The following is a 25,001-nucleotide window of genomic DNA, read 5'->3' as shown; positions in this document are numbered from 1 at the left end:
CTTAATCTACTCTTAAAAAATGCTTGTACATTTGCTGATAAATTTTTCTCATTCTGATTTTTTACTTTAAGTTGTATAAATTGTATATATTGTTATAATTTCTATTCCTATTGCTGTAACAAGGAATGTAAACATCGCTTTCGACAGTAAGGCTCTGTTTCCACTAGTGCGACTTTTCATGCGACTTGGGACTGAAAAGTCGCATGAAAAATTGTTTCCCATGATTTCCAATGAGTACCGTTCATATCTGTGCGACTTCAAGTCGCAGCGACTTCAAAGTAGTCCCTGCACTACTTTGGTCCCACTTTGATGCGACTTGAGGTCTATAGATACAGGCATTGCTTCAAATCGCGGTAAAAAGTCGCGGTAAAATCGCGGTAAAAAATCGCGGCAAAATCACGCGACTTTGGGGACGCACTAGTGGAAACCTAGCCTAAGTCCTCATGCACACGTTACAACAGCTGTTTTTGGCTTCAGATGTTTTTTTCTATAGTCAATAATCTCCCCATCATGTTATCATCTGTGTCCAGGCTGTTATTAGCAGTTTTTGGGTGGGGTGGATTTTGACTTTAAAAAAAAAACAAAACTTGTGGGTTCTGAGAGGAGTGTTTCAGCTGCTTTCAGCTGTAAAATGCTCTAACATCAAAAAACACTGATAAACACAGATAAATGCTCAAAAACAACATCTCACCAGCGATTTTTTAACGTTTTTGATCCATTAAAAAAAACACAAAAAAAATGCCATTGCAAAAACGTTAAAAAACTTTCAAAAACTTACTGTAAAGCTACTGGTGTTTTTATAACGTTATTTTAACGTCCAGTGTGCATGAGGTATAGACTGCGACAGGTACTCTTTATGGAGGGATCTGGGGTCTAAAAGACCCCAAACCCCTCCTCTCAAAGTATTCAAAACGCCAAAATCTGCATTTTTGATTTCCATGATTTTTTTTTTTTTAATTGGCGCCGTTAGCTGCCAAGTAAACCTTAAGTGATATTGCTTCCGGGTTACTACATCGGAGACCCAATCAAAGCAGATTCCGGCTTTGTTCGGGACTCCTGCCAGCCAGCGGACCTGCCGGCTGGTTGCTCGGGTCTTCCGCTGGGACGGGAGACCCGTGCAGAGTGGTGGAAGGCGGCGGGGGGGGGGAGTGGGTGGATGTCCCCTCCCGCTGCTTGTGATAACGGCGAACGTTTTTTTATCACATGAAAGCCGATCGTCCACTCTAAAGAACATTACCAGGGTGATGCCTCTGGCTGCAGGCATCACCCCGGTATAACCACTACAACAAAAGGATGTACAGTTACGTAATTTTGCACAAAGTGGTTAAACCGCATACTCTGTCTGTTCCTGCTGTACAATTCATTTTTTAATTTTTGTTTTTCCTTCCTTAGGGCATGGTTACAAGTGCAGCAGGCACTGCAGCTCCTCTGAAAAATGATCCACACTCAGATTGCTTTCCAGAGGTGTTTAACAGGTGGTCAGGAGGGGATATGTTCCCTTCTCACCAACTGATTTAAACCTATAATTTCTTTACTACTGCACAGAAATCACATGCATTGCACAGCAATTATAGGTTTAAATCAGGTGGTGAGGATGCAACATATCCTTACCACTTGTCAAACACGCCTCTGATCGCTTTTCTGAGAGGCAGCAGCTAAAGGTGTACACATGCCGCACCAGGAATGATACTTTGTCACTTTTGGTGGGCACTATCGCCCGCCAAACACAACCCATTCAAGTAAATGGGGCCACTCTGCAAAAGGCCCCACAACTGTGTCTTTCTGTGGGGTCCAAGGGGTTAAAGCAGATGGTGAGGAGGTGATAAAATGTCTCCTCACCGACTCCTTTAACTCCTTGGTTGCTGGGCGCTTGCAAACTTGCCTCATTCACTTGAATGAGTCTTGCTGGCAACAAGCGTGACAGAGTGTATAACTCATACAGCCACTGCACTGCAGCTAAAGAGAATGTGGCTGGGGGGGGGGGGGGGGGGTGATGCAGTGGTCAAAACACGGCTCAACTATGAGGTATTACCGCCCCAAAACCACAAATGTAATTGAGCGCTTAATGCCCTGAGTCCCCTAGAAGGATACTTTCACAATGATGCACCTGCGGCTTTCCTGCAGAGTTAGCTGTGCTTTGCCTTAGACTTAAATGTTCGGTATCGTCATCTTTTATATTTTAGACAAAAATTGGGTTATCTATTGTGGTTGTTTTTGCATTAAAATGTAAAAAAAAGCGTATTTTCTTCAAAAAAATTGAGTTTGAAAAACCGCTGTGCAAATGCAGTGTAACATAAATTGAAAACCCACCAATCTATTCTCTAGGGCCTCTGCTTTAAAAAAATATATAATGTTTGGGGGTTCTAAGAAATTTTCTATAAAAAAATACTGATTGTTACATGTAAACAAAAAGTGCCAGAAAAGGCCTGGGGGTCAAGCTGTTAAAAAGCTCTGGGGGGGGGGGCTGCCAGGAGAGAGGACAAAGGGTCTTTTCCAAATGTATTGAGTAACTATTTTTCAATAAATTGGACCAAATCTCTCTCTTCAGCCTTCTCCATTGTACCCAAAATGTCTAAATTATTGTGTCTAAGATGATTCTCAAGATCATCTAATTTGGTAGCATGTAGCACAGTTTAAAAGCGCTACAGTGTCTCACAAAAGTGAGTACACCCCTCACATTTTTGTAAATATTTTATTATATCTTTTACTGTGACAATACTTAAGAAATTACACTTTGCTACAATGTAAAATAGTGAGTGTACAGCTTGTGTAACAGTGCAAATTTGCTGTCCTCTCAAAATAACTTAACACAGCCATTAATCTCTAAACCGCTGGCAACAACAGTGAGTACACCTCTAAGTGAAAATCTCCAAATTGGGCCCAATTAGCCATTTTCCCTCCCCACTGTCATGTGACTCATTAGTGTTACAAGGTCTCAGGTGTGAATGGGGAGCATGTGTGTTAAATTTGGTGTTATCGCTCTCACTCTCCCATGCTGGTCACTGGAAGTTCAACATGGCACCTCATGGCAAAGAACTCTCTGAGGATCTGAAAAAAAGAATTGTTGCTCTACATAAAAATGGCCTAGGCTATTAGAAGATTGCCAAGACCCTGAATCGGAGCTGCAGCACGTTGGCCAAGACCATACAGCGGTTTAACAGGACAGGTTCCACCATAGTTGCCAACAGTCCCGATTTTCCCGGGACAATCCCGATTTTGAGACCCTTGTCCCGATTGGAGGCTGTCCCGAATCGGGATTTTCCATAAAGAAAATCAGGAATGTTGTTTTTTTAAATTTTTGGAGCAGCTGGCTCCAGCAAAATGGCGGCCGGCGCCGCTGCTCGATCTTCCCCCTAGTGTTCAGTCAGTGGACAGAGGAAGGGGGCTTGATCCATGCAGCCAGTGAATCAGCTTCTTTAGCTGCACGGCCCCTCCCCTCTCCACTGAAGACACGGCGCCGCCGTGTCTTGCCGAAAAGTTCCCCAGCTCGGCTATTTCCGCCGGCTCATACTGCGCAAGTGCTGCGCCTGCGCAGTACAGGGGGTCCTTACTTGCCGAGGGGAACTTTCTCTGCAGAACACCGGCCACTCCTGGACGAGGGGAGGGTCTGCACTGAGGGGGGGGCTGCACTAATTGAGGGGGGTCTGCACTAATAGAGGGGGGCTGCACTAATTGAGGGGGGTCTGCACTAATAGAGGGGGGACTGCACTAATAGAGGGGGGCTGCACTGAGGGGGGGTCTGCACTAATAGAGGGGGGCTGCACTGAGGGGGGTCTGCACTAATAGAGGGGGGCTGCACTGGTGGTGGGTCTGCACTAATAGAGGGGGGTCTGCACTGATGTAGGGATTCTGCACTGATGGAGGGGATCTGCACTGATGGAGGGGGTCTGCGCTGAGGGGGTCTGCATTGATGGAGGGGGGTCTGCACTGAGGGGGTCTATACTGACTCTGCTGGGGCACCTGGTGCGAGGACAGACTCTGCCGGGGGGCACCTGATGCGAGGACAGACTCTGCCGGGGGCACCTGATGCGAGGACAGACTCTGCTGGTGGCAGGCAACGTAGCTAGTGACACGCTCAGGGATCCCACTGATTCGGCATTATGGGGAGTTGAATGATTTAATCTTATATTACAATGTAGTAATAGAAATAATGCGCTTCAATCATCCTGACACCATAACAACCATGGTGCCGGGATGATTGAAGCGTTAACACAAGGTGTTTGGAGTATCTTTATCTGCTGATTGTTAAACTTTCTAGAATACACATGTTTTTATTGTGTAGGATCTGGGGCTGCTGTCCCGTCATTCCCCTCTCCCCCTCCATCCCTCATTCATCTCAGACTCTAACCACACCCTCTTGAGCCACGCCCACTATTTCGCATAAGCCACGCCCATTCTTCACCGCACTTGTATTTTTTCTAAGCAACACCTACAAATGAATGCCCCGCCCCCTAATTATTGTACGGCTCCGCCTACAGCCAAAAAAGTGCCCCACATATTTTTTTTGCAATGTTGGCAACTATGGTTCCACTCAGAACAAGCCTCGCCATGGTCGACCAAAGAAGTTGAGTGCACATGCTCAGCATCATATCCAGTGTCTTTGGGAAATAGACATATGAGTGGTCTGCATGGCTGTCGTCACAGAAGGAAGCCTCTTCTAAAGATGATGCACAAGAAAGCCTGCAGTTTGCTGAAGAGAAGCAGACTAAGGACATGGATTACTGGAACCATGTCCTGTGGTCTGATGAGATCAAGATAAACTTATTTGGTTCAGATGGTGTCAAGCGTGTGTGGCGGCAACCAGGTGAGGTGTACAAAGACAAGTGTATCTTGCCTACAGTTAAGCATGGTGGTGGGAGTGTCATGGTCTGGGGCTGCATGAGTGCTGCCGGAACTGGGGAGCTACAGTTCATTGAGGGAACCATGAATGCCAACATGTACTGTCACTTACTGAAGCAGAGCATGATCCCCTGCCTGGGCGGCAGGGCAGTATTCCAACATGATAATGACCCCAAACACACCTCCAAGATGACCACTGCTTTGCTAAAGAAGCTGAGGGTAAAGGTGATGGACTGGCCAAGCATGTTTCCAGACCTAAACCCTATTGAGCATCTGTGGGGTATCCTCAAAGGGAAGTTGGAGGAGTGTAACGTCTCTACCCTTCATAGCGGCTGTTTCTCCTATTTTCTGTATATTATTCCGGAGAAGAGACAGGTCCTCCTTAATACCAGACAATTAATGCAGTAGAGAAGAGTTACCGTTTAGTAACTGCAGATAACACATCAAATAATGTTGATTCCAACAACCCCCCAGGATCAGGCGACTGTCGCAAATCCTCAACTGCCATCTCTTCCACTCCCCCATGGCTAATTGGTTCTGCAAACAGTGCTACAGAGCAATTGTCCTTTAATTCATGCTCAATGTTCTCAGTGTCCTTTGCAGAGGAGCAAGTAAAATGCTCCAACCTCTAGGAATATGACTGCTAAAATGCTTAAACTGTTAGACGTCATATGCCTGGATGAATAACTGCTAGCTGTAACTATATTGTCAACTCAGACCTTGTGACTTATTGTATACACTTAATGTTCCTGTACTGTGTCATTGTCATGATATATATTTTTAAATAAAAAAAACATTTACTGTTAAAAAAAAAAAAATGCTCCAACCTAGCAGCCACCCCCTTTTGTTTGTCCTGCTGTTGCTGCTTAGCAGTCGAAGCTGATATATCAGCCTCATCCTGAACTTAAGTTTTGTGTGACCCCTGATGCTACGCCAGTGGTAACCAATGGATGGCCTGGCTGTTTGTTGTACATGCCAGGGGTCTGGCACACCGCTTTTGGCGAAAAAAGAAAAATTAGGCTTACAGCCTGACAATTCTGCTATTACAGGGAGAAAATGCAACTGAATAACAGCACACACCTAATGCCTAGTACACACGGGCCGAATGTCGGGAGACCTTGACCAGTTCAATAAAAAAAACGTCTGACGTTTAGCCCCTGTGTATGTCAGCCAGTCCCACAGAAGACGACACTTTGGCCAGCTTCAGTCAGACGAGCATGCTAGAAAACCAGTGGCTCCCTATCAGCACTCTCAATAGCTGAGAGCGCTGACTGGGGTATTCTGGCAGGGGAGATTGCTGTACTAATGTTAGATTGTTAGTACATCAGCTCCGACCAGAGCTGTCAGCTTTGCAGATTAAACAAAAAAAAAATATTATGTCGCGTACAGACGATCGAACATTCCGACAACAAAACCGTGGATTTTTTTCTGACAGATGGTGGCTCAAACTTGTCTTGCATACACACGGTCACACAAATGTTGTCGGAAATTCCGAACGTCAAGAAAGCGGTGACGTACAAGATGTACGACGAGCCGAGAAAAATGAACTTCATTAGCCAGTGCAGCTCTTCTGCTTGATTCTGCGCATGCGTGGAATTTTGTGCGTCGGAATTGTGTACACACGCTCAAAATTTCCGACAAAAAATTTTGTTGTCGGAAAAGTTGAGAACCAGCTCTCAAACATTTGTTGTCGGAAATTCCGACAGCAAATGTCCGATTGAGCCTACACATGGTCGGAATTTTCGTCAAAAAGCTCACATCGAACATTTGTTGTCAGAAATTCCGACCGTGTGTACGCTGCATTAGTGTGTACCAGGCTTTACCCCTAATAGGTAATGAAGAGCTATTATAAAAATTTAGGATTGGAGATTCAGATTCTTACTAATGCACATTCTTGACCAGTGTCCTAGTTTAAACATAGTGACCTTAACATTTGTATAAAGATGAAAAACGCAACACGCAATAAGAGGTTTCAAAATGTGTTTATTTTATCAGCAGGACAGTAAAATAGGGATACCAAAAGTTTAATTCAACAATCAGTTCCCTCTGTGGCACCATGTTCGCTATAAAATACTTTGGACAAAGCAGCACATTTTTAAACGTTACAGTAGCAGAACCTGTTATCCAAACTCCAAGTGGATGAAATTTCGTTTTGCATGTGATCATAAATAAGTGACTTTTTTCCATTTTTTTTTTTTGTATCTCAGTGCTGCACTTCCCCTCTGGGTTTCTGTTATTCGATTCCATATGCATTCAATCCAGCATCAGATACATATACATTCTTGCTCCAAAATAGCTTCCTGATAGCGGCAATGGGCTCATAGCTGCACAATGTGTGTGTCAGCACGCCTTTTGTAGTCCCCATCAGGAGCACATATGACTGAGTGAGAGTGCAGGCGCATAGTTAGGAGACAGTTGTCACCTGATAACAGGATGTACCTGAACAAGGATTACCATGGCAGGATCACAAAAATATTTTATTGTAAGCTGCCTACTTAAATTGACTGAAAACAACTTTTGATATGATGTCGAAGCATACATATGAGACTTTGATGACTGAATTTACATCTATTTCACAGGATAGCTTTTATTTAAAAATAAATCCTATATGTAACCCTAACCCTCTTAGGTAGTAGGAAAAAAAACATACCTCAGTCAGCAGTGCTTGCTTTCAGTTTTCTTTCCTGCTGTTGTGCTCCACTGTGCAAATGCATATACAATCTCTATAGAAATGAATGGGAGAGCTATGTCAGGCTCTCCCATTCATGTACAGAACACACATATGCACAGTAGAACACAATAGCAGGGAAGAAAACTGAAAGCAAACATTGCCCAGCACCACCGAAAACAAGGTAGTGTACAGGGGTACTGCTCTGCAACGAAGGTCTAATTTTTATTATAGGAGGGACACATTTGCATAAAAGTACAGCCACATTTTATGCAAACTGCTAAGCAACTGTTCTGGCCAGCGAAGGTTAATTTGCAAAATCATTATAAAATCAAGTAGTCAGTCATAATTTAACATTCATCTGCATAGATCCACTGCAACAAGCATCCAATCACCAACAAGGACTAGATATTCCTGAAAAAGCTCCCCTGAACAGGGCTGTGCATAATTTTTTTTTTTTGCAAAAACAAGATGATTAGACCTTCATCTCAATTCACTTAGATGTTACAATTATTGCCATAAAAATGTTGCTTTGAATAATGACAATCAGTGTGAGATGAAAATACCAGTTTAACGGCACAAAAATAATGATCGCTATGATAGATATTACATGGGTCTTTGCAAACTGAGCCTTTTTTCTGAAGTCTAACATGCTGCTATTAGACTAGATCCAATGACAGTAATGGAGTACGTACCATAATCCAAACATGCAAAACCAGGAAAATCAGCATATATCTCAATAAAGTCACTTTTCCCAATGATGAACTACAACATCAAGACCATGTGATTGTAAACTGGTTTTGTATTGATAGAGAGAGCTTCTCCACTGAGAAAACCTAAGAGAAAACAAATAATTGTATATGAATTGAGATTAAAAAAAAAAACAAGCCAAATGTGAAAAACAAAGTAATATTAACATCAGCACTACTTAAAGTGTTTGTAACCCTAAACAAAAAAAAAAAATCTCTTCCTATCTTGTAATAAACCTGGTTGATCCTGCCAGTTCCTGTGTCCCCCTGTCCTTGCTGACCACAGTTATCATGGCTGCTGAGCTCCTGACACTGTGTTAAGTTTATTTGCCTCTGTCATCCGCTGTGTCTCCTCTGACAGTCTCTTCCCCCCTTCCCTGTCAGCATGAGAGCGCTTTCCACCCCGCCCCTCCTGCTACTATTCAGCTGCATAATGCAGTACATATCAATGTATCCCATCCAGGTATCCAACCACAGACAAAAGTGTAAGTGTTTGTTTGAAATGAAAAGGCTAAATACTGTCACATTGCAGCCGTGTGGTCACGTGGTCCCCCTGTGCTGGCTGGCCTCGATCTATGGAGAGAAGCAGGAGGGGCCGAGATCCCCCTGTGCTGGCCCACTGAAGTCACAGGGGAATCTCAGCCCCTCCCGCTTTTTTCCATAGATCGAGGCCGGCCAGCACAGGGGGATCACGTGACCGCAAGGCTGCGGTGTGACAAAAGGTGTTTAGCCTTTTCATTTCAAACACTTATGCCCTGTACACACGAGCAGACTTTTGACGGACTGAACTCCAAAGGACTTTTTGATGGACTTTCGACGGAGTTCCGACGCAACAGACTTGCCTACACACGATCACACCAAAGTCCGATCGTTTCGAACGTGATGACGTACGACTGGACTACAATAAGGAAGTTCATAGCCAGTAGCCAATAGCTGCCCTAGCGTCGGTTTTAGTCCGTCGGACTAGCATACAGATGAACTGATTTTTCGACCGGACTCGAGTCCATCGGAAAGATTTGAAACATGTTCCAAATTTAAAGTCCGTCTAATTTTTCGACAGCAAAGGCTCGATGAAGCCCACACATGATCGGATTGTCCGGCGGATTCGTTCCGTCGGACCTTTGCTGTCAAAAAGTCCGGTCGTGTGTACACGGCATTACGATTTTGTTAATGGCTGAATAACTGCATAGGATACATGTGTAAACTTTACAAACACTTTAATAAACCTTTAATAGGTGTTCCAGTTTTAACGTGAAAGTAAAAAACAAAACCCTCTCTCTTATCCCCAGACATCAGCTGGAGATGTCTACTCTAGCATAACACTACCAGGCATAAAAGAGAGTAGTCACACAATGTAGCCAATCGGGTTGTATCTTTTATTCTCCCTAAATAAGACAAAGAATCTAATTGTTCACAAGGGAAACTTTTATTTCCATTTATATTAAATTTATTTACAGTATTGTTTTCCTCCTCTTTTAACCACTTGCCAACCGCCTAAGATACATGTACTGCGGCAGGTCGGCTCTATTGCATGAAATCACCTACCTGATTGTCATTTTGTGCAATAGCCACTAGGGGGCGTGCGGCGCCGGAGGCGCATTTACACTGATTGGACAGTGGGGGAGCCAATCAGCGATTGTTATTGAGAGAGGCAGAACAGCAGTCTGCCTATGTAAACAAGGCAGATTGCCGTTCTGATAGGGGAGAAGATAGGTATCTCTGTGTTCCCCCAGTTAGAGCATCCCCCTCACAGTTAGCAAGCACCCCCTAGGGACACATTTAATTGCCCCTGATGTTAACCCATTCACCTGATAGTGTCATTAGTACAGTAACAGTGCATATTTTTAGCACCGATCACTGTAATAATGTCACTGGTCCCCAAAAAAGTGTCAAAAGTGTCAGTTAGGTGTCCGATTTGTCCGCTGCAATGTCGCAGTCCTGCTAAAAATTGCTGATCACCACCATTACTAGTAAAAAAAATGAAATAAATAAAAAAGCCATTAAAAAATCCCATAGTTTGTAGACGCGATAACTTTTGTGCAAACCAATCAATGAACTCTTATTGGGATTTCTTTTACCAAAAATATGTAGCAGAATACATATTGGCCTAAATTGATGAAGAAATTAGATTTTTTACATTTTTTAATTGAATGTGTTTTATAGCAGAAAGTAAAAAATATTGTTTATTTTTCAAAATTGTCACTCTTTTTTTGTTTATAACACAAAAAATAAAAACGGCAGGTGATCAAATACCACCAAAAGAAAGCTCTATTTGTGGGACAAGAAAGACATAAATTTTATTTGGGTAGCATGTACGTGCAATTGTCAGTTAATTTAACGCAGTGCCGTATTGCAAAAAAAATGGCCTGGTCATTAACCACTTAAGGACTGGAAGATTTTCCCCCTTAATGACCAGGCTATTTTTTGTGATACGGCACTGCGTCGCTTTAACTGAGAATTGCGTGGTTGTGTGATGCTGTACCCAAACAAAATTGATGTGCTTTTTTCCCCACAAATAGAGCTTTCTTTTGGTGGTATTTGATCACATCTGCGGTTTTAATTTTTTGCGCTATAAACAAAAAAAGACCAACAATTTTGAAAAAAATAACAATATTTTTTTACTTTTTGCTATAATAAATATCCCCCAAAAATCGCAAAATAGGGGATAGGTTTATGGCATTTTTATTATATATTTTTAGTAGTAATGACGGTGATCAGCGTTTTTTAGTGTGACTGCGACATTGCGGCGGACAGATCGGACAATTTTGACACTTTTTTGGGACCATTGACATTTATACAGCGATCAGTGCTATAAAAATGCACTGATTACTGTATAAATGTCACTGACAGGGAAGAGGTTAGCACTAGGGAGCGATGAAGGGGTTAAATGTGATCCCTGGGAGGTATTTCTAACTGTGTGGCCAGTGTACTGACTGAAGGAGAGAGATCGCTGTTCCTAAACACTAGGAACAGACGATCACTCTCTACTCCCATGTCAGAACGGGAATCTGTTTACATTGACAGATCCCCGTTCTGCCTCTCTGTGTATCAATCGCAGGTGGCCGATGGACATCGCATCAGCTCCCCCCACCGCATCAGCTTCCCCACCTGCTGTTATAGCCGTTTAAAGGGCCAACGTACAGTTACGGCAATTCACGGGAACGAGCCGACTTGCCGCAGTATAATGACGGCGGCTGGTCGGCAAGTGGTTCAGGGGGTAAAACCTTCTGGGGCTGAAGTTGTTAAACAAACTCCTCATGAGTATAGAATGCAGCTTTGAGTTTTATGGAATGATTGGAGCTGCTTGTTTTGTTTCATGAAATGTTGCTATAGCTCCATTGCTTGGTGAAAGAGAAACCCCGTTAATGTAGTTGTAAACCCCATTAATGAAATTTGACCTAAGCACATATATTTGTAGTGATTATGTCAGGAACAGTGTCATTTCTGGTTTCATCTGCTGGTGGCACTATTACGCTCAGCACCTAAGGGTGTAATTCCAGTGGCCACCAGCGGGTGCCTTCCTGCATGAACTTCAGACCTGCCATTAAGCACACCTGTTATGGGTCTGCTGGACTATATAAACTGGCCCTGAACTAAGGTCAGGGCTTCAGAATTCCTCTGCTAGCCCTTGTCCCTGCCAGTACCTGCTCTTGTTCCAGCTTGTTCCGGTTTGTTCCTGGACCCCATTTGTGTATCCTGTCCTTGAGTCCTGTTCCCCGTTCCCTGCTCCTTTGGTCCGCTTCCTTATTCCTTGTTTCTGTTCCCTTGTTGCTTCTGTCCCTGCCTTATTTATTCCATGTTTGTTTCCTTGCTCGTGTAATTATATTATAGTTAGGTGGTTTGGGGGTTTGCTGTGTTTTCACTATTTACTTGTTTTGGTTTGATGTTTTGGTTACACGTGTGTCCTTATAATTAATAATAAACATACTTTTTTTCATTTACTTGTTTGTCCCTGATTCCTTGGTGCAGCCCAGCGATCTGATCACCTGCACTGGATGTTGTGTATAACATCCCTGACAATTTACTTATCTCTGTCCAAAGCTCTAAGTGCCATGTCTTTCTGCTGCTCCGTTCCTCTGTTATTAGCAGAGTCACTTCTGACAAGTTCTCTGACACATGATATAACAGCAGCTAAAAATTTGGGGAGGGAGCTCAGAGGTAGATAAGCAGAGAGCTTGTCTATTCATAAGCCCAGACTCCTCACTTACTGCTGAATGAGGAAGAAATATTTCTGACATGAGCTGCACTTTCTAAAGAGTGTAAAAAGGGAAAGACAGCAGATTTACAAGTAAAACCTATGTAGGGAGATTTGTTTAAATTCTGTGTATCATCTGAGGCTGTTCACTTCACTGGGTATAGAAGAGGGTTTACAGCCACTTTAAGGGTATCTAAACCGAATAACCAAATGTAATATATTGAACTTTACCAGTCCTATGTGGTGCAGTGCTGTGCTGCAGTAGGTATGGCAAGCATATTTTCTGCAAAGTACACAATATTTCCTGTTTAACCTGCAAGAATCTTGTGTCCATGCAACTTCCTGAGCACTGAACTGAAATCTCAAGCAATGTTATCTACCTTTCCAGCTTTCTTCTGTGAAGTATAACACAACTCCCCTTTATGTAATAGAGAGCGGGAGAGGGGAGGTGACAAGGGTGACAATGCTGCTCAATATCAAAACCAGGTAATACATATTGTATATCATATCCTATATACCAGGCATGTCCAAAGTCCGGCCCGTGTTCCATTTTAATACGGCCCCACTGGTAATTTGGATATATATATCTTTTGTGGCCCCCAACGAATCCCCGAACGCTGCTCAGGACTAAGTATGAGCTCTGGCATGTTCACAACTCCACATGCTCGAGCCTGCCGGGAAACTGACAGTGTACAGCGCTAATCACAGGCACTGAGACATTTCCCGATCTCTGCAGCTGCAGAGATTGGGAAATGTCTCAGTGCCTGCGATTAATACTGTGCGCTGTCAGCTCCCTCCTGTGTGTCGGGGGCTCTGTTCCCTGCGAGCGTCACGACGCATGGGGGCGGAGTCCGGCGGCAAATTCAAAAAGTACAAAAAACATAGCACAGTACACTATAATCTTACAGAATATGTTACTGTATAAAATCATTTTACATCTCTTTTGTCCCTAATGCTTTGTCCAGTGCCCTGCCTGCACTTTTATATTATATATACTGTTCTTTCTGCTTGGAAACTTGAGATTGTCCATGGCAACCAAAAAATTACCCTTTACGTCAAAAGTGGTTTTACACCAACTAGAAAACAGCAATAGTAAATTAGAACATTTGCAGAATTGAGCGATAGTGATTTGTGGGGAAATTCATTTTTATTATTACTATATTATTATTTTTTATAATTATAGTTATTTTTTATATTATAATTTATGATTTCGGGTTTCAAACTTATCATACCAGGGATGTCTACACTAGACTCTTGTTTGGACAGATTTAAGTGTGTTATTACTAAGAATTACAGGCCTACAATATAAAACAGCAAATTTCTAAATTTCTATGCAAATCAATGTATCGCTTTGAGATTCAAAAATCTGACAATCCTACCGCCAGGGAGGTTAAAGGCTTGTTGTTTTTTTTTGCTAATAACAAACATACCTTACCTGCTTTGTGCAGTGGTTTTGCACAGAGCTGCCCGGATCCTCCTCTTCTCGGGTCCCCTGCGGGTGCTCCAGGCCCCTCGCTCCTGCCAAGTGCCACCAGAGCAAGCTGCTTGCTTTGGGTGCACCTGAGCAGGCGCGTTCCCAAGCCGCTGCTCTGCATGCCCATTCACAAACAAAGTTGCTTGGCCCCACCCCCTCTCTCTCCTCATTGGCTCACTGGCTGTGAAAAAAGGGGAAAAAAAAGCTAAAAAAAAGAAAACTAATGCAGCCACCACATCTAAGGATTGGTAAGCTGCAATATATAACATTTTTGTTTTTGTGTTTAATACCTATTTCATTAATAAAAGTTAAATAAAAGTGCGCACCCGGCTGTGAAGCTGCAAGCTGTCACCGCTGGGTGCCCATACTTGTAATGCCGGCGCCGAGGAGACCGGGAGTTCGGGCGGCCCCATCGCTGGATTGTGGGACAGGTGAGTGTGTGTTTATTAAAAGTCAGCAGCTACACTTTTTGTAGCTGCTGACTTTTAATAAACAGAAAAATGAGTGGAACTCCGCTTTAGGCGACCAAGCTGAAGATATAAGCTTTTTTTTTTTTTTTTTTTGATATAAGCTTATTGGTTGCCATTCTTACCTACTGTTTGATTCAATTCATTTTTACCATCATATTGTTCATGCAGGTTTGTAGACAAACAATACCTTTAGTCACAAAAAAATTACCTTGGTGTCATTCCTGTAGGTGAAATCTTCAGTAGCCACCTGATTAACCAGCACTTTGTTTGGAGGATTCATAATCCCATAAATTTGCACTGATTGCAACTTCAGGCCATCTGCTTGGCTGTTCAGTTGTATCACTTCACTTAGAAGGGCATTCTGTGGTAAGAAACAAACAGAAAACTGAGGCATGGAGAAGACAACAATAAAATGTATGTAAACCCAAATACTAAAGTTGTGTAAAATAGCTCCCATTTTGCCTACTGAATAAAGTTGTGCAAGGATTATTTATATTGGTAAGAGTAATGCCCCGTACACATGTTGGGACATTGATCGGACATTCCGACAGCAAAATCCTAGGATTTTTTCCGACGGATGTTGGCTCAAACTTGTCTTGCATACACACGGTCACACAAAGTTGTCAGAAAATCCGATCGTTCTGAACGCGGTGACGAAAAACACGAATGTCGGGACTCTAAACGGGGCAGTAGCCAATAGCTTTCATCTCTTTATTTATTCTGAGCATGCGTGGCACTTTGTGCGTCGGATTTGTGTACACACGATTGGAAATGCCGACAACGGATTTTGTTGTCGGAAAATTTTATAGCCTGCTCTCAAACTTTGTGTGTCGGAAAATCCGACGGAAACACACAGTCGGAATTTCCGACAACAAGGTCCTATCGCACATTTTCCGTCAGAAAATCCGACCGTGTGTACGGGGCATTACTGTTTAAAGTACCTGTACTGTCCATTTTTGCTTTCTTCTTCATGCCTTTTAATAGGGTGACCAGCAGCTCCCAATTCTGGAGGACATTAGTTTCCCTCTGGATTTCCTGTCAATGTAACTGACCCTTTTGCTAGATAAGTTTTCCAGTTACTGTTCATTGAAAAATAACAGCTCTACTGACAGGATCAACAGGTGAAAAACAAAACTGTCAGAAAAGGTGCATATCCATTTTCTGCGATGTTGAGGTGTGTTGCCAGCCTATTCATTTTGCCTAACGCAGCACACAAAAATGTGCAGAAGAAATGCAATGCACTTAGTGGAAAAATGTAAACCTTGGCTAATACCCAAGTGTTTTTACTGTGCAAAAAAATAAATGACATCTCAAAATTTTAAAATAAAAATAATAAAGCTGTGTAGGGACTTTCTAGGATAAAAATAATAATATGGGACAGTGGGGTTTATTTACTAAAGCTGGAAAGTGCAAAATCAGGATCACTTCTGCATAGAAACCAATGAGCTTCCAGGTTTTATTACCATAGCTTAATTGAACAAGCTTGGGTTAGAAGCTCATTGCTTTCTATGCAGAAGTGAGCCTGATTTTGCACTTTCCAGCTTTAGTAAATAAACCCCAATAGGTTTTACTATGGATCATAGGTTTTGTGACTTATGAGTGGTACCTGTGTGCATCCTTGAAAAGCCTTGCCACACTTCTCACATCACAGTAATATTTCAGCGCTGCTTACCATGGTATATCACTGTAATAAAACTAGCCTTTTAAACAGGCTGGAACTTTTCTCCAACGGAGAAAAAAAAAAATTAACCCATTGCTTTCTATGTGTGGCCTGTTCTTTTTGGCTGGCTATGCCCAGGGATTTTTTTCAGAGAATAGGTGCAGGAACTCTACTCCTTCCCACGGAGAAGCACACTGCGTCATAGGATGGGTGTGGTCAAATTGTACAGTGGGAGGGTCTTAAAGGGGCATTGTTAAAAAGTAAAACCAGGAGTGCATAACACACAAGCACAGGGTTCAGAAGTGCATAATACACAGAGTGCTGTGTTCAGGAGTGCTTAATAGACAGAGTGCAGGGTTTAGAAGGGCATAATAGACAGAGTGCTGGTTTCAGGAGAGTGTTATACACATAGTGCTGGGTTCAGGCAAGTGTACAGTTAATACACAGAGTGAGATATGCACAGAATGCAGTTCAAGGGTTTGCTATGCAGAGAGGGCACTTCTGCCCCCACATCCAAAGCTCATCGCTGCACCCTTCTCTCATAGATTATTTCTGCAACCACCTCTTAACCCTTACTCCACAACAGCTAAACTCTTTATGCAGCTGCTTCAACTTGGACCCCTGCTCCCCCACTGCCCTTACCTGTACACAAACAACACCCCCCTCCATCTGCTAACCGCTGCCAATCTTAGCATCCCTTCCCATACACTCCATTTGCAACTCTGCCTCTCCACCACTAGACAGCAGTAGCAGCAGCAGGCTTTGGCATCCGAGCACCAGGCTATTTCTAAGCCAGCATGGGATGCCCTTTCTGAAGCCTATAAACACATCCGTGCCCTGGCAGCTGTCACTCTGCCCTGAGTGCTGTGCACGGAGGTTCTGAGGGAACTTCTGGGAGAAACGCACTGTCACTTGTAGTACCGAAGCCATGCTTCTGTGTTTACAAGTGACAGCAAATAGTGGTGACAGTGAACCTGGCCATCCTGGGCCTATATTAAGGTCAGGGCCTGGAGCTGCAGCTTCAATAGCACCTATGTTAATCCGGCCCCTGGAGGGTAAGGACAGACAGAGAACCTTGAGCATGAACCACTAGCTGTTTTGTTCTGTATTGTGTCTGTCAAAAACATGGCATAGAACAGAACATAGAATTAGGAGAAGCATCTACTCCATTTTCCAAATTTAGAAATGTGGTGCAAGCATTATGCTTGCCCCTCTCTTTACCCACTATGATTATACTTTTATCCTGTTAGCTTTAGCTAACTTTACAATTGCATAACCCCCCCCGGTGACACAGTTTAAATCTTAGTGCATTACTTTTCTTGTAATCCTTGATTTTCTCCCCAAATGATGTCATGATATCCCTTGGAAAGCTGTGCTCCTTCCTGGCGCCGGGAGGAGGACTTTCTCTCCTGCTGCACTCACATCTGTGTGGGTATAGAAGACTACATTTCCCATGAGGCTAGGGGAAATGCAGGAATTGACAGGCAGTGAACCTGTGGAGGGGAGGCTGATGCTGAGGGCTGCATCTCAGGCATGCCCTTATAGCCAGCCATTACACCAACACACACAGTGGGTGGCTCAGACTTGGAAGCCTCAGACCCCCTAGTCCTCCCACAATAGTGAAAGGGGACACAATTACATCAAAGCTCTCTGTAAAGATCTTCAGTGGGGCACAGACAAGACCGGTGGCCAGGGAGATGCGCAGCATAGTGGCCACTGGTCTTGCAACACGGATGTCACAGAAAATGAAGCTCGAATCAAAAAATGAACCCTGGATTGCTCAAAGATAACACAGTGGGGAAATAAACAACAAACATTTTACAACAAGTTATGAAAGCACCAGTAATGACATGTAATAATATTTTTTCCCAGAGTTCAGTTTCAACTCATAGTTCACACAAAAGGGACAATGAATAATGACAAGCTATTGTGTATTCTTTTGGACAAGTCCTCATTAATTCCACAAGCATAGATGTGATTCGCCGAGACACACCTGATGGGAGTGTTCAAAGATGGGAAAGAGGCTCTTGTATCTGGGAAAGTGAGAATGAACATGTCAGCATAAAGCTAAACTCGATTTCCCTTCATCTCCCTGCCACCTCATCTTATCCCCTGCTTCATTTTCCTAAACTTTATGGATATCCTTATTTGTAATTAGAATTTGTTAATATCCTTATTTGTAATTATGTCATTTCTTTTAGTTATTACTGAGAAAATGCACAATAAATTGCTATACCAATAGCAGCACCAGCATGTGCTAATTATAAACATTTTATGCATGTGAGTAGCCTTAAAAGTGTCACCTGATGACAGAGTCCCTTTAATAGTGTAACATCCCTGATATATTGGAAAATAAAAAAAATGCTTACATTTGTAGCAACAAACAGCACTTGGGTAAAATCTCTTCTTTCAAAGGTTGCTAAACTGTCTCCATCATCCCAGAATAGGTCTCCTCGTGCAAATCCTTCAGTAGTAAGTGCCACCACCAGCATCAGACTATTCTTGCGTGTCTCCTGTGTGGTCAAACCTGGTGACTGGAAGAGGAAAGAACAAATAGATAATAAAACAAAATACACTAACATACACTTCCACTGCTTTTGTTACCATGACAAAGATTTACTAAACAAGGCTGCAATATTTAAAAAGCAATACATAACTGAACTACATATTTCATAATGATAATACTACAAACAAGAAAAAAATTAGATCAGTACAAAATAAGAACAGATGAACTTGCAGCTGTGTTGGACTCTGAATGCAAAATATTCCTTTATCATAACTAGCATAAAATATCTGGGAGAGAAGCCAACTAACACACTGTAGGCCATGGGTTCTTTTGAAGAGCTAGGGCCGCTTAAGTTATTTGGTAACCAGCCACGGGCCACAATGAACTATGGGATTTTACTGCCCCCCCCCCCCCCCCAAACCAAAAATGTAAAAGAGTCCTTATTGTCCTGAGCATCCTATAAGGCTGCTTTCACACTGATGTGCTGCGGTTTACCCACATGGCGGGTACAGAATAGTGCGCCTGCGGCTTTCCGGCAGGTTAGCTGTGTTTTGCCATGGACTTCTAATATATCTTGTGAGTGTGATGCACTTTCTGAAAACGCACCAAAGCTCCTGCAATCAAGCGTTTTGTTGCGCTTTGAGAAAGCGAACCAAACCTGCAGGATATAATAGAAGTCTGTGGCTCATCTAACCCGCAGGAAAGCCACAGGGGCCCTGACTACACCTGTGGATCAGTGTAAAAGCAGCCTAATAACCCTTTTTTTTTTTTTTTTTATAAGTGCTAATATGCCCACTGCAAAAGTTAAGTGTAAGTGATGTTTAATAAATGGACCTTTTCCTCCTCCATCTTCTGCTAGCATCACCCTCCAGGCTGCTAGAAAAGTCCCATACAAAGTACACTTGGTATCACTGAGACAGGAGGAGACAATACAGAGGAAGCATCAGCTTATGCAGCTCCTTCCCCCTCCGTGACCTCCTGCTTCTTCTGCTGTCGGCACTGGCTTCATGCACTCTTATTCTCTGGAATAGCGCGTTGTCAACCTCTTGATCTTGATCTGGGATTGCCGACCCAGCATCCCAGAGCATGGATATGCGTTTCCCTGGTTTGAGGGCCACATCAGAGGGTTCTGCATGCCACAGGTTGAGCATCCCTGCTCTAGGCAAAGTGACAGCAAAGTATAAAATATTGTCAATAGACCCTTGTATGAGGCAATCACAGTAAAGGTAACAACCTTAGGTTGAGCACTAAACAGGGAGTATTCTGGATGCAGCATCATGTGAAAACTGTTTTGCCAACTCAGTAGAACAACAAATAAAGTGTTCCTAAACTTCAAGCAGCTCCTGGGCTTGAGTTCCTTCTAAAGTATCCGAGAGCTCTATAGTAGTGAAGCAGAACACTATGTATCTGCATTGTCATAAAGGAGAATAGCCGTGACTATAAAGAACAAGATTATCACTATACGGAAATGTGCTGGTGAAGATCCTTATTTTTCTGTGACATTGTTGGGAGTCTAGCTGCTGTGACAAGACAGAGCTAATGCAGCCTTGTCCTGTCTCTCCCTGCAACAATGGATCACTACAACAGTGATCTATTTCTGCTGATAGCAACAAGTATTAGACCATTACAAGTAATCTGTTACTGGCAGAGTGCATGAGGGGACTGGATCAAAAAAAAAAAAATCAATTGAAAATATCTTAAAAATTTAATTAAATCTGTTTAAAAAAATCTCTCACCAATTATTCCAAAATCCCAGCAAACAATTTAGATACCCCAAATGCATTTTCTACTATGTGAGCATTAAATGCTTACATAAGTGAGAACAATATAATTCAGAATTTTGATGATCACAAATTTTGAAAAAAATTGCCGGCTGGACATTTTGAGGCTGCATTTGAGGCTCCTATATATAGTACATTGATCAACACTGGCATAGAGCACTGATAAGTCAGGAAGTGAGAGCCTTTCTCTGCCCTTCTTTATAAAAAAGGTATCTGGCGTGCACTGCCATACTCAAACTTCTAAGAATATCTTCCTCCAGATACCTCATTGGTGATATTACATCATTCATATTTGTGAAGAACATTGCTCAACCCAGAAAAAGGCACTGCTTACTTTAACAAAATAGTAATTCCTGGAAATGTGGATACAAAGACTAAGATTCAGCCCTGGCCAACAGCTTTTAATGCAGCACCCGTCTGCTTGCTCCCTGAATGGCTGAATTTTAGTCTAAGGTGCAGGCACAGTTTCCGATGGAAATTAGTAATTAAGAAACTTTTCTTTGTGAAAAAAAGAAATTTAGATTTGTTTACTTTCTTTGGCTACTCATGATTCTGGGCTCATCCCCATGTGGTGAATTGTATGTGCCTGCCATTACCATATTTTTTCTATATTCTGTAGGTTATGTTTCTTGGTCTTACCTGTAAAGGCAAAATGCAGCCTCCTCTAACGTGAATGTTGATGGTTTCCATTGGTGCAGGAAGTGTGATCCACTGACCTTTACTTTGAAGCTGTAAACCCTATGAGATTCAAGAAAAAATATATCTTCAATACATATAGAAATATGTTAGTATATGTTTATTGTCTGTTCTGCACTTCTATGAGATGGCAAAATGGGAAAGAAATGTTTATCATACCAAGAAGGCTATTCCCTTCTGATCTGTGTCCTGACACATCTCAAAGTTCAATGCCCAATTCAATCTGGCAGCGTCCTCCTTAGCATCTGATTATCAGCAGCCCCCTCCTCTTACTTCCTTATCACCTACACCTAAACTTTTGTGCCACTTCTGAAGCCCCTGTTCATAAGCAAAGGTTGTTATATAAAGAATATCATCACAATAATGCCAAGATCATCCACAATATATCCCCTGGCTATAAACAATGATGTGCTTAAAAGACTAGTGTGTTTTAGCCATAAGCAAGTTTTTCCATTGTTAAAGTGGAGTTCCACCCACTTTTACAAATCTTCAGCATCCCTCACTAAACTGTGCACTGTAAACGAATTGGATATTTTTAATGTTTTTTTCTCAGCACCTACTGTATATCTGCTGTATTCATTTTTCACTTCCTCCTCCCTGGCCGTGGCCCATCGCATCATTTCCTGTTTGCAATGCCTTCTGGGAAGGGGCGGCAACTTCCTCCGACACTGCCGTTGCTATGGAAACCTGACCTGAAACCTATTACACTGCTTGTGCTGCACTAAGCATGTGCAAGATCTGCAAGGATGAGATCCAGGAAGAAATACAGTCTGGCTTCAGATGCCCACACTTAAGATGGCCACGGCCTGCTGTAAGTTTATAAAATAACAAACTACTGCTATAAACTAACAAAACAGACCTCAGTTTACAGACTAATGCCCCGTACACACGGTCAGATTTTCCGACAGAAAATGTGTGATAGGACCTTGTTGTCGGAAATTCCGACCGTGTGTAGGCTCCATCACACATTTTCCATCGGATTTTCCGACACACAAAGTTTGAGAGCAGGCTATAAAATTTTCCGACAACAAAATCCATTGTCGGAAATTCCGATCGTGTGTACACAAATCCGACGGACAAAGTGCCACGCATGCTCAGAATAAATAAAGAGATGAAAGCTATTGGCCACTGCCCCGTTTATAGTCCCGACGTACGTGTTTTACGTCACCGCGTTTAGAACGATCGGATTTTCCGACAACTTTGTGTGACCGTGTGTATGCAAGACAAGTTTGAGCCAACATCTGTCGTAAAAAATCCTAGGATTTTGTTGTCGGAATGTCCGAACAAAGTCCGACCGTATGTGCGGGGCATAACTTTACTAGAATACATTAAGCTTGTGTATTATAGGGGTATTTTTATTTAAAAAGTATCATTTCGGCCGGAACACCACTTTAAGCGCGTGATCTGAGTGGATGTGTGTTGGAGCGTGCTCCGGCTCTTTTATCCTACCTCATTCTGCTGATTAACATCCCTTGGTCTCTGCCCTTATCCCCGACCGGTGTGTGAAGCCGATGCGTGTGATCCTCCGTAGCTTTGCATGGTGCTTTCTCTTACCGTTCCCTGTCCTCCCAGATAGCAGCTGCCTCTTGGATCCTCTGCGTTGATGTCCGGTGGAGTCTCTCTCTTATCTGTGAGATCGTCTCCCTGCCTGGGTGTCTCCCTGACATCGGCCTCTTCATCCTCTGGCTGTGTCCGGAACGGCGAGGTTTGAGAGGACTCTGTAGATCAGTGACGCTCGATGGGGCATCGGCAGAGTCGACAGAGCTTGGAGACACTACGGTAAGCCTTAGGGGCAGCAGGAAAATGTCAGAGGGGATTGGAGCAGAATAGATTGGCAGTGCTTGAGTCTGGCTCAGTGGAGCCCATGGAAATAGGATGGGGTAGACTTCCCATTTAAATGGGCAACGTCGCACATTAAATATCTGGGCATCTTTTTGCCCAGGTAGACAGAAGACATATTCTCCCTTAACTTTCCTCCCCTGCTGTCGGCCATTAAAAGAGACCTTCAGTCTTGGCAGCACGGACTATTTTCATGGTTTGGACGCTGTGGGATTGTTAAAATGAATATCATGCCCCGGATATTGTACCACCTGCAGGCTCTTCGTATCTGGATTCCGGAGTCCTTTCTCAGAGCAGTGAACCGTACTATAACATCCTTCCTATGGGGCCAGAAAGCTCTGAGATTTGCCCGTCTATTCTGCGACTGCCAAAAGTGATGGGAGGTATGGCTCTACCAGACGCCAACCTTTATCTTATGGTGTACCACTTGACGCAAATTCTGGACTGGTGTTGCCACAGCTCTCTAAAACAGTGGGTACAGTTGGGGGGGACTCCTCGTTGGAACCCAGCTGGACCCCTTGCCCTGGTGCCAGGCGAACTTACCTCGCGTAAGCACGAGAGCACCCTACAGTGGGAGAAACATGGCGGATAGCCCAAAAAGCCTTTCGAGACTTACCCGTAGCACACACCCCTTCGCCCATTACCCCCATTGTGGGGAACTTTGCCTTCAGTCATGGGATTAAGTGACCCTAGATTTCAGGAACTAAAGGAGGCCGACCGTTCCCAGGTTCGACACTTCCTCATAAAGGGACAGTGGATGTCCAGACAGCAAATCATGGAGGACCCATCGTTGACGGGCCTGTCCTTCTGGCAAAAAATACAGCTAGCTCACTTCATTGGCTCCCTACCATCCCCGGAACCTTTTAAGAGAAGCCTTACTGGTTTAAAGCTCTTGTGCCTGGAACAGTCCCCTGCACGCCACTTGGTCTCCCAGACGTATCAGTTATTGAACCAACCCCAAAATTCAGACCTCCCTATATACTTAGGTGGGAACAAGATTGGGAATCCATTTCACAGACAAACAGGTGAAGAGACTTTTCCTCTTCACTGGCAAAACATCTGTGTGTGCTAAACACCAGGAAGCAGGTTACAAGGTACTGACGAGGTGGTACTACACACCAGAGAGGATCCACAAGATGTTCCCTCAAAGCTCAGAAGTAAGCTGGGGATGTGAGGAGGAACCGGGATCTCTCCTGCACATTTTCTGGTCCTGCCGCCTCCTGTGTCCTTTTTGGACCGAGGTTCATCGTATAGTTCAGAAATGTACAGACCGTGAGCTACCTTGGGTTCTTCCTCCTACATCACCATGAGATCCCAAGCAAGATATATAGGAAATCCATTCTGCCACTTCTGCTCACAGCGGCGAAGAGTTGCATACCGCTGTGCTGGAAGCAGACACAGCTGCCGAGCGTGACAACATGGCTGAAAAGGGTGGCTGAAGTCTATGCAATGGAGGACCTGGTGGCCGAGGAAAGGGGCCTCCAGGAGAAGTTTAAAACAAAATGGTATTATTGGCGAGAGTTTGTCTACTCCAAGGAGCATGCCGAGATGATGACCCAAATCACTTGAGAGATGAATCCTGAGGGAGGGTTCCCCCCGGATGCGGATTGCGGAACTGGCCTGTGGTGGCCCCCCCCTTTTTCTCTCTCCCCTGATACTATACTCTTGACTCTGATCTCTCCTTTTGTTCGGCCCCTCTGGGTATTCTTGATCTCCCTATTCTCTTGATATCATTATTAAGAGAAAGGTATCAAAAAATAAAAAGGAAAAAACTGTGCGGGATACGGAAACTTCCTAGCCCTCGAAACCAACAGCGTGAGCCATATTGTATGTGTTTTGACCATTGAGGCCAAGAGCTGTATGGGCACGGAATCCTGTATGTGGATGATATCCAATGTGGATTCAATATTGTTGTGGTTTCTGTATCACTGTATCTAAATAAAGAATTGGAAAAAAAGAAATAGGATGGGGTAGAGGAGTGTAATTTTATTTAATAATCCTGGATGTGTGTTTAACAAACACTAAAAGCTCAAGAGGCTGTGAAAACTAGAGCCAGTGATTAAATAAACACTAAAGGATACATGATCATATACAGTATCTCACACAAGTGAGTACACCCTTAAC

General features: G+C 43.3%; 1 protein-coding gene across 1 annotated transcript in view; it reads right to left on the bottom strand.

The window, feature by feature from the left end:
- Window positions 1–6,805: 6,805 nt before the first annotated feature.
- GAA (alpha glucosidase) overlaps window positions 6,806–25,001 on the bottom strand; it is a 140,175-nt gene continuing 121,979 nt past the window's right edge. The window contains exons 17-20 of the mRNA XM_073608206.1: window positions 20,982–21,080; window positions 18,425–18,589; window positions 14,604–14,756; window positions 6,806–8,343 (exon numbers count right to left, since the gene is read on the bottom strand). Of these exons, the coding sequence (XP_073464307.1) occupies window positions 8,281–8,343; window positions 14,604–14,756; window positions 18,425–18,589; window positions 20,982–21,080 (480 nt within the window). The 3' untranslated portion in view covers window positions 6,806–8,280. The remainder of the gene's footprint in view (window positions 8,344–14,603; window positions 14,757–18,424; window positions 18,590–20,981; window positions 21,081–25,001) is intronic.

This window comes from Aquarana catesbeiana, linkage group LG12 (genome assembly GCF_042186555.1).
Source record: "Aquarana catesbeiana isolate 2022-GZ linkage group LG12, ASM4218655v1, whole genome shotgun sequence".
Taxonomy (NCBI): domain Eukaryota; kingdom Metazoa; phylum Chordata; class Amphibia; order Anura; family Ranidae; genus Aquarana; species Aquarana catesbeiana.
The sequence above is the reverse complement of the archived record's forward strand: the minus strand, read 5'-3'. Positions and strand labels throughout refer to the sequence as shown.